The sequence below is a fragment of the Pholcus phalangioides genome, unplaced genomic scaffold (genome assembly GCF_987345545.1).
Source record: "Pholcus phalangioides strain wild (caught in Gottingen) unplaced genomic scaffold, Ppha-v1.0 ptg000010l_1, whole genome shotgun sequence".
Classification (NCBI taxonomy): domain Eukaryota; kingdom Metazoa; phylum Arthropoda; class Arachnida; order Araneae; family Pholcidae; genus Pholcus; species Pholcus phalangioides.
The window spans coordinates 11,821,538-11,831,360 of NW_028301603.1; the positions used below are offsets into that span (position 1 = coordinate 11,821,538).

The following is a 9,823-nucleotide window of genomic DNA, read 5'->3' on the forward strand; positions in this document are numbered from 1 at the left end:
TTCACTTATAAATTTTGGTACAATTATATGGGGGGTGGTGATTACGAAACTAATTTTGTGCCGCTGTGGTGGTCGAGCGGTTATAGTGATGGACTCGCGATGCGAGGATCCGGGTTCGAACCCCACAGTGGTGGTCGGCTGAAGTTGATTTTCTGTGGTTCCCAACTTCAAGGCGCAAATGCGAGCCGATCTCCCCGTTAAAAAGTCTCGCCACAGAGAGCAACAGTCCTACAACAATAAATCATTCAATCATAACACTTCACTCATAGTTAGAAAAACTAGTGGCAGATGGCAGCACTACACATAACAAGCATTACAGAGAAACAACAAAAAAACTTCACGTCAGGTTTCACTACACGTACACGCACATTCCCGCATGTACCGATTCGTTGGGGGTTCCGCGCGGGGGTGTGGGCGGGGCGGGGGTGTGGTGTAGCTGTAGTAGGTAGGGCCTCCAAAAAAAATGGCTCGGGGATACATGATGTTCTTAAGTCAGCCACCTCGTTGGGCAATTTGCCTGTTGTGGCGTTGTATTTATATTTGTACAGGCATCGCAGCCTCTGGATGATAAATATGTTTTTCAAACTAATCTAAATCTCTGTATGTTGGAAATGAATAAATTTGATTTGATTTGAAATGCATTTCTTTGTTGGTCCGCAAATTATACCTATTAATTATGCATTTTTTAAAACTTTCGGAAATTCTTTCTCCTAATTATTTAACTATTTCTCACCAGTCCGTAAATTATTACTACTATTTATGAGTTTTTTGTAAACAAACAAATTACTTCTCCTATGCATTTATTTTTTGTGTGATAGTCCGCTAATTATCTCTCCTATTCATGTACTTTTGCAAGACTGCAAATTATTTCCCATTTGTTTGTATTTTTTCCGGTCCGCAAATTATTTGACCCTGTAACAGGCAAGCTGTTAACAAGGATGTACAGTAATACTTTATTCACGAGACACGTGAGATTTAAGTTGTATCGAGAGACGAAGACATTCTAGAGAGTTCGATTTTAACCTTCATCACGAAGGGATGTGTGTTTCGCATGTTAATGCAAAATAAAGGAATGTTTCATGTTCGTCGCTTCGTATACACCTCACCAATCGTCACATTGGCGCCCAACGTTTAAAATAGACGCGTGAGTGTTTTTAGCTAAGCGGACATCCTAATTAGGTACCAAGTGAGTGAAAATGGCATACTTGGCGAAATATCGAAAAGACGAACTCCGTCGCCTTGCCGAAGAGATGGGCGAACCTACCGAACCCGAGATGAAAGTGATAGAGCTGAAGAAGCTGATTACGTCCAGTAAAGAATACGACGAGGTCTTCGCAAAAGGAGTGCTACAGACCCTCGTAGAAGAGAGAATTCGACAAGAAGAAGCAGAAGAAAGAATTCGACGAGAAGAAACAGAAGAAAGAATTCGACGAGAAGAAACAGAAGAAAGAATTCGACGGGAAGATGCCGAAGAGAAAGAAAGAATTCGACGAGAAGAAGCAGAGGAGAGGATTCGACGGGAAGATGCCGAAGAGAGGAACCGGCGAGCAGAAATGCAGTTCGAACTCGAGAGACTGAGGATAGAAGCGGAGAAGTGCCAAGCTTCCGTTCGACCGGCTGTGACAAATCGGGACTTTCAAGTGTCGGTTCCGCGTTTTGAATCATCAGATGACATTTCATTGTTCCTGGTCCTGTTCGAACGACACATGGGTTTACACCAGATTCCGGAAGAATTGTGGATTACGTATCTCATCAATAGTTTACCGAAGGAGGTGGCTAGGATCTGTGCCAGGGAGCCTGACGAGAAGTTCAAGGACTATCGGTATCTCAAGGAACTGCTGTTAAAGCGATTTAAGCTACATGCGGACAGATTTCGACAGCTTTTTGTAGAGCATCGGAAGAACTCGGAGAGTTCATGGCGTGATTTTTATTTTGAGTTGAAAACGTATCTTGAAGGGTGGTTAACAGAAGTTAAGGTCACAACATTCGAGGACTTGATTAATCTAGTCATAGCTGATCAGATGAAGAAGAAGTGCCCTCCACAAGTGAAAGAACATTTCATCGATGTATGGGCCATGTTGATCTCCCCATCGGAACTAGCGGAGAAACTCGACGCGTATGAAGATGCCAGGAGTACTTTCCCAAAGAAATTCAACCAACAGTACGATGTCGAGGGTCGTCGAAAGCAAACACCGAGGAAATATCCATGGACGTCATCAAAACCAGTGATTCATGCAGATGAACAGACACTTCCCATGATCAGCCTGGATGAACAGCGACCTCTAAGCTGCTATGGATGTGGATATCCGGGGGTAATTAGAGCGCAGTGTCCGACCTGTAATCCCGAAATGACAGCGACAACCGCTCAGTTTGGTCAGTTGGAACTGAATCTATGCTCTTCTGTAACAAAACCCGTAGCATTGTTAAAAATTCATGTAAATGGCAAAATGGGAACTGCCTGTGCCGACAGCGGTGCTACGCACTGTATCGCAAGTGATACTCTGCATCGTATTTTGAAAGAGCAAAACGCCAAATTCCATCAGGAAACTATCGAGATGCGTCTTGCAAACGGACAGCAATCAACGGTGAATGTGTGGACCACAACGGTATTGGTCAACATCCAATGGAAGCGACTAAGGACGAAATTTATAGTTCTTCCTGGAATCGTCGGTAACAGAACTCTTTTGGGAATCGACTTTCTAGAGAAAGCTGGTATCGTGTTGGATCTCAAGCGAAGGCAATGGTTCTTCGGGGAAAATACTCGGAAGCGATTCCACTTTGTGAACGAGTCTACGATTAAAACTGTTCAACATGTAGTAGAGCATGTTAACTTGAATTCTTGCCAACTACGACAAGTTGAAGGAGAGCAACGGAAACAAGTGCTGAACAGGTCGTGGAAAAAGAATGAAAATTTTTTCAGTCCAGGGGGAGGAGACACTCCCGAAGGCGAAGTTCACCATGGTGATATGGCATCGGAACCTCAGCGGTGGGATCGGTCTAGACGTCTCAGGAACCAAACAGGTCGCGTCCGTGACTATCCACGTCATGTTTCTGGCTATCCACGTCCTGCTGTCCATAGCGAAATCCACCGATCCGCAAGAAGCTTTCATCACCAATCGGTGCAAAGGCAACCACGAGTTACTCCGACAGGCAGGCAAGTACTAGACTTACGTTTCCGCAGGAACGAACGAGTCGAACTTTCCGGTGCCAGGCGACGCAGTCCAGGATCACCAGGATATTATCACATACTGCATCGTTGTAAAATGCCAAGCCAAACAATAACGTCTAGCAATAGCTTCCATGAGTCAAGGACCCAAACAAGTATAAGCAGTGCTAGAGAAGGGAACGATAAATGCAGGGGGAGCGGCATTAAATATTCGGATCAAAACCCTAACGCGCGTCGAGCAGAAGGTCGCAGCCATGCCCAAAGAAGTCGTGAAAACAGGTTGACTCCCATGCAAAGCCTTACAAGAGTTTCTGTGAAGCAGAAAGTGGAACAAAAACGGGATGAACGCAAAGGTTATGTTGACAACGGTTCCAAACCGAGTTCTCGAAGGAAGAACTGGTCGACAAAGTTCACGCCACAACGAGATGGACCGTACCCTGTGCTAGCCCAGAGATCGCCTACGAGGTACATAGTCGCTGATCCGGCCAAATCGGGTGTCTCTGTCAGCGTATATCGTACTTCTGCTCTCACACCATGTGCGAAACCGGATGCTGTATCCGTAGTGTCATCACGAAAGAAGGGACGACCACTCAAAGTTGGAACTAACAAGAACACTGAACAACTTCCCATAACGCCTATTGCTGGTTCCTTGCCGGGACGTCCGCGAAACCAGAGGGGGAGTATGTAACAGGCAAGCTGTTAACAAGGATGTACAGTAATACTTTATTCACGAGACACGTGAGATTTAAGTTGTATCGAGAGACGAAGACATTCTAGAGAGTTCGATTTTAACCTTCATCACGAAGGGATGTGTGTTTCGCATGTTAATGCAAAATAAAGGAATGTTTCATGTTCGTCGCTTCGTATACACCTCACCAATCGTCACAACCCCTATTTATTTATTTGTTTTTTGCACTCTCTCAATTGTTCCTCTTTGTTTATGAATTTTCCTACCGGTTCGCAAATTGCTTCTCGTTTTCGTGTGTTTTTGTTGGTCCGCAAATCATTTCTCATATTTATTTATCCGTTTTTTTCAGCAAATTATTTCTTTCTCATTCATTTTATGCATTTTTCGCCGGTTGGCAATTTTTTTTTCTCCTTCTCTTCAATTTTTTCCCGATTTGCAAGCAATTTGTCCCATTTACGACGGCCCGCAAAATTTTTCAACACTGCAGTCATCCCCGCTTAATCGGACAAACGGATACCCCGCCTAAACGAATACAATCCTGAGGCACCAAAATTTCTTCCATGGAGACGATGTTAAAGTTCCCCGCTTAATATTATCATTTCAACGACTTTTCCCGGCTAATCAAATATCAAACTTTAGACTTTAACTGTTGCGACACATCACAATCACTATACACATGTTTTTATTGAATGAAAACACTTGAAATTAATGGAAAATATTTTATTTAGTTAAGATAAATACATTTGATGAATTAGGTACTGTCCTCCATCAAGCCTCCAATACGTACATATAATTATTTCATTTTTATTCTCTGCTAAGCCAATAGAAGGCGCTAAATTTCCTGATGAAAAATTAAAAAACGTAGGTATTGTGATCATTCTAATTATATATACATTTCATTTAGCTTGTTATGGCGGATTTGGAAAAGCTTTATTAATATTGATCCTTCATCAGTTTTAAATATACAAACCATACCAACATTGTAAAATGATAATTATTATATATTCGCTTAATCGGATATCGTGTGCTGGAATCGTTGATATCCGATTGAGTGGGACCGACCGTATTTCCACCCGTTGTAAAAAGGTTGAGAAAAGCATACAGAACGCCGGACTTTAACGGGTTTATTACATTTGATTATATTTTTCTTTTAAAAATAGGTCTTCGGTTACAACGATAAAAATACAACATCATCCTCAATGCCGTTACAAACGAATTTGGCCACGCTTAAAAAATTCGATCGTATTATTGTTGGAAGGAAAATCTAAAATTTATTGCGTTATAGATGGAAAGACGTGTGTAAATAATGCGTCACATACGCGCACTGAGACATAATCACCCATTCCCGTATTATTTAAAGGCGCACGGGCCCTTAAATAGTCGGATTATAGATAATACAAAAAATGAAAGAGGGAGAGCCGGAGTAACATTGAATAGCGTTCGCTCGCTCAACGAAGCCCTCGATTGTTTTTGAAAGATATCTATCTGCGTTATTTCTGTGCGTGTTGCTTTTAGGCATTAGTCACATTCCTGTGGGGATATTCTAGAGTTGACACATCTATTTAGCTGGCATTAGAGAAAAAGAAGAGAGAGAGAGAGAGAACATTCGTTGTGAGTATCTTGCAGCGCTCTAACTGTCGCTCTTTCCGCTTAAAAAAAATCGTTCCCAACTCCTATACGAAACTGACCATTTTTCCGCCTCGTTTGCCTTCGTTGAATATTCCATGACTATGAGGTATACCTTACCGTACCTGGTAACGTTTGCGATGATGATGATGATGTTCATCGATGCCTATCCTACGTCCAATGGTTACGATGACGCCACACCGAAACAGGATCCGTCCGCTTGTGCTAAAGATTTGATTGATTGGTGCCGAGGTCAAGACTTCGGTATCGACCGTGGTGTGTCCAGAATTGCCTACCAGGGTACCGAACCGATGTTCTCGGTCGCTTGCTCGACTTCTGGTTCCAAGGGTGTCGAGTGCAACATCGGGGGAACGAGTTGGTTCAGCTGCCGTCCCGATAACTCGCTGATTTTCGATGGGAAGCCCCTGTTCTCGAATACCAAGGACCGCGAGGTGTGTACCGCGAGGAACGCCTATTTCAAGGCCTTGCACGACCAGAAGGTGCAGGATGAGAATTTCAGAGTGGGCATGAAGAGGTTCAGGTCCAACATGGATAACTTCCAGCACCAGATGAACAATTGGTCTCAGCGGATGAGTCGGATGTTCAGCAATGGTTTTCCGTTTAACATGTATTAAAGATTTGGATCGTTTCTGGTAGTTTTTAGAGACGGACTAGATTAGGCACTGGATAGTGATTACGACATGGCTTGATGATTATCATGCAATATGTTACGAATATTACACGTTTATCTTTCATGCGCATACCGAGTACATTTTATTTGTGTGTTTCTTGATTTTATATTTTGAATCTTTAGCCAAGTAAACATGCCTGCAACATGAAATTAATCTTCTTGATAAAGGTAAGTTCCGAAGCATCACAATTTTTAGTCTGTTGTGAAACAAACAAAATTCTGACAAAAATTGCAGAATTAATAGAAGTGAAAATGTACTGAAAGTAGAATTCTTTTTTCAAAATTGATGAAAGTATAAATTTCTTAATTAATGAAAGTAAAAATTTAGGGATCAATGAAATTTGAAAAAAAAAAATTATACTTTCTGTGTATAATTGGTATATTAATGAGAAAAATAATTTCTGAGTTAATGAATCCATCATTAATGACGTGGTAATATTTTCTCATAATTAGTAATCGTTTTTTTAACAAAGGAAATAGTTTTAGAATAAAAGAAAGTAAAAACTTCAGAATGAATGAAATTAAATATATACATACATTATCTCTGAATTAATAATTGGTCCATAAATGAATGAAATATATTAACAGTATTATTTAACATTCTATATTAATAAAAGAAATAATTTCAGAATGAATGGAAGTAAAATTTCAGAATAAGTGAAAGCAAAATTTCAGAATAAGTGATAGTAAAATTTCAGAATAAGTGGAAGCAAAATTTCAGAATAAGTGATAGTAAAATTTCAGAATAAGTGGAAGTAAAATTTCAGAATAAGTGGAAGCAAAATTTCAAAGTAAGTGAAAGTAAAATTTCAGAATAAGTGGAAGCAAAATTTCAGAATAAGTGATAGTAAAATTTCAGAATAAGTGAAAGTAAAATTTCAGAATAAGTGGAAGCAAAATTTCAGAATAAGTGATAGTAAAATTTCAGAATAAGTGGAAGTAAAATTTCAGAATAAGTGGAAGCAAAATTTCAGAATAAGTGAAAGCAAAATTTCAGAATAAGTGAAAGTAAAATTTCAGAATAAGTGATAGTAAAATTTCAGAATAAGTGGAAGCAAAATTTCAGAATAAGTGGAAGTAAAATTTCAGAATAAGTGGAAGTAAAATTTCAGAATAAGTGGAAGCAAAATTTCAGAATAAGTGAAAGTAAAATTTCAGAATAAGTGATAGTAAAATTTCAGAATAAGTGGAAGCAAAATTTCAGAATAAGTGATAGTAAAATTTCAGAATAAGTGGAAGTAAAATTTCAGAATAAGTGATAGTAAAATTTCAGAATAAGTGGAAGCAAAATTTCAGAATAAGTGAAAGTAAAATTTCAGAATAAGTGATAGTAAAATTTCAGAATAAGTGGAAGCAAAATTTCAGAATAAGTGATAGTAAAATTTCAGAATAAGTGGAAGTAAAATTTCAGAATAAGTGGAAGTAAAATTTCAGAATAAGTGAAAGCAAAATTTCAGAATAAGTGAAAGTAAAATTTCAGAATAAGTGATAGTAAAATTTCAGAATAAGTGGAAGCAAAATTTCAGAATAAGTGATAGTAAAATTTCAGAATAAGTGGAAGTAAAATTTCAGAATAAGTGGAAGTAAAATTTCAGAATAAGTGGAAGCAAAATTTCAGAATAAGTGAAAGTAAAATTTCAGAATAAGTGATAGTAAAATTTCAGAATAAGTGGAAGCAAAATTTCAGAATAAGTGATAGTAAAATTTCAGAATAAGTGGAAGTAAAATTTCAGAATAAGTGGAAGTAAAATTTCAGAATAAGTGGAAGCAAAATTTCAGAATAAGTGAAAGTAAAATTTCAGAATAAGTGATAGTAAAATTTCAGAATAAGTGGAAGCAAAATTTCAGAATAAGTGATAGTAAAATTTCAGAATAAGTGGAAGTAAAATTTCAGAATAAGTGGAAGTAAAATTTCAGAATAAGTGGAAGCAAAATTTCAGAATAAGTGAAAGTAAAATTTCAGAATAAGTGATAGTAAAATTTCAGAATAAGTGGAAGCAAAATTTCAGAATAAGTGATAGTAAAATTTCAGAATAAGTGGAAGTAAAATTTCAGAATAAGTGGAAGTAAAATTTCAGAATAAGTGGAAGCAAAATTTCAGAATAAGTGAAAGTAAAATTTCAGAATAAGTGATAGTAAAATTTCAGAATAAGTGGAAGCAAAATTTCAGAATAAGTGATAGTAAAATTTCAGAATAAGTGGAAGTAAAATTTCAGAATAAGTGGAAGCAAAATTTCAGAGTAAGTGAAAGTAAAATTTCAGAATAAGTGGAAGCAAAATTTCAGAATAAGTGGAAGCAAAATTTCAGAATAAGTGGAAGCAAAATTTCAGAATAAGTGATAGTAAAATTTCAGAATAAGTGGAAGCAAAATTTCAGAATAAGTGGAAGCAAAATTTCAGAATAAGTGGAAGCAAAATTTCAGAATAAGTGATAGTAAAATTTCAGAATAAGTGGAAGCAAAATTTCAGAATAAGTGGAAGCAAAATTTCAGAGTAAGTGAAAGTAAAATTTCAGAATAAGTGGAAGCAAAATTTCAGAATAAGTGGAAGCAAAATTTCAGAATAAGTGGAAGCAAAATTTCAGAATAAGTGAAAGCAAAATTTCAGAATTAATGAATTTAGAAATATATATATTGCCTCAGATTTATTAATAATTGGTCTATTAACGAAAAAAACAATTTTATAATTAATGAAATTCATAATAACCAAAAAGAAGATATTTTCTCAGAAATGGCAACAGGTTTGTTAATGGGAGAAGTTTTTTCAGAATCAAGAAAATATAAATTTTAAATTAACCAAAGAAAATTTTTAGAATCAGTGAAAGTGTCAATAATTAATGAATAAAATATTTTTTCACTCTAGACGAAAATTCAGAATTAATTCGAGAAATGATTTCAGAGGAAATAAATAGTTTTAAAAATGTTGCCATAAAAAAATTTTAAACAATGAGAAAATCCATTAATTCAGAATTGATTAAAAAAAAATAGAAAAAATATATAGAATTGAGGAATCTCTAAAGGAAATTTGTTTTGTTTGATGAAAAGGAGATATGAAATAAAATTTAGTTTTCAAATTTATTTATTTACAAGGGGCCATTCAGGTATTACTTGAGCAGATTATCAGCCATTTTTGACCCCCCTTGTCAGCAAAAGTCAGGAAAACACTGACCCCCCTCCCCCCGTCAGCAGCTTAGAATATTTCATATCTTCAAAAAGGGGTGGTTGATGACGTAAGCAACCTTCAAACCCCTTCCCCCCCCCTCGATGCTGACGTAATACTTGAATGACCCCCTAGCTATAATACCTGGCGTTGCACGGGTTTTCTTCAATGAGGCTTTTTTGGATCACGTGATACCTCCCTCTTTCTTTGAGGGACATGCAAGCCGTGTCTAAGTTAACCAATACGGCGACTTTCTGCGCGACTTCATCAAATAAACAAATCTAGATTTAAAGAAATGTAGAGAAATGAATATATATATTTTTCCTTTTTTAAGGGGCGCTAAGTATTTCGTGATCTCCCCCCCCCCCCCCCCCCCGAACTTCAAGTTATCCATCTGCATATTTCAGCTTTCAAAAATGCTTAGTTAAAGCTGTGGAATTTCTTCGATGTACTTTTTACTGGTCCATAATTCATTTTAAAATATCCTAACCCA

The 9,823-nt window shown here is 37.4% G+C and overlaps 1 protein-coding gene across 1 annotated transcript; it reads left to right on the forward strand.

Annotated features, from left to right (window-relative positions):
* Nucleotides 1-5,287: 5,287 nt before the first annotated feature.
* LOC149080925 (uncharacterized) lies at nt 5,288-6,241 on the forward strand. Its single transcript, XM_089237620.1, has one exon. The coding sequence runs from the start codon at nt 5,579-5,581 to the stop codon at nt 6,113-6,115; it is 537 nt and encodes a 178-aa protein (XP_089093746.1). The 5' UTR covers nt 5,288-5,578; the 3' UTR covers nt 6,116-6,241.
* Nucleotides 6,242-9,823: the final 3,582 nt, after the last annotated feature.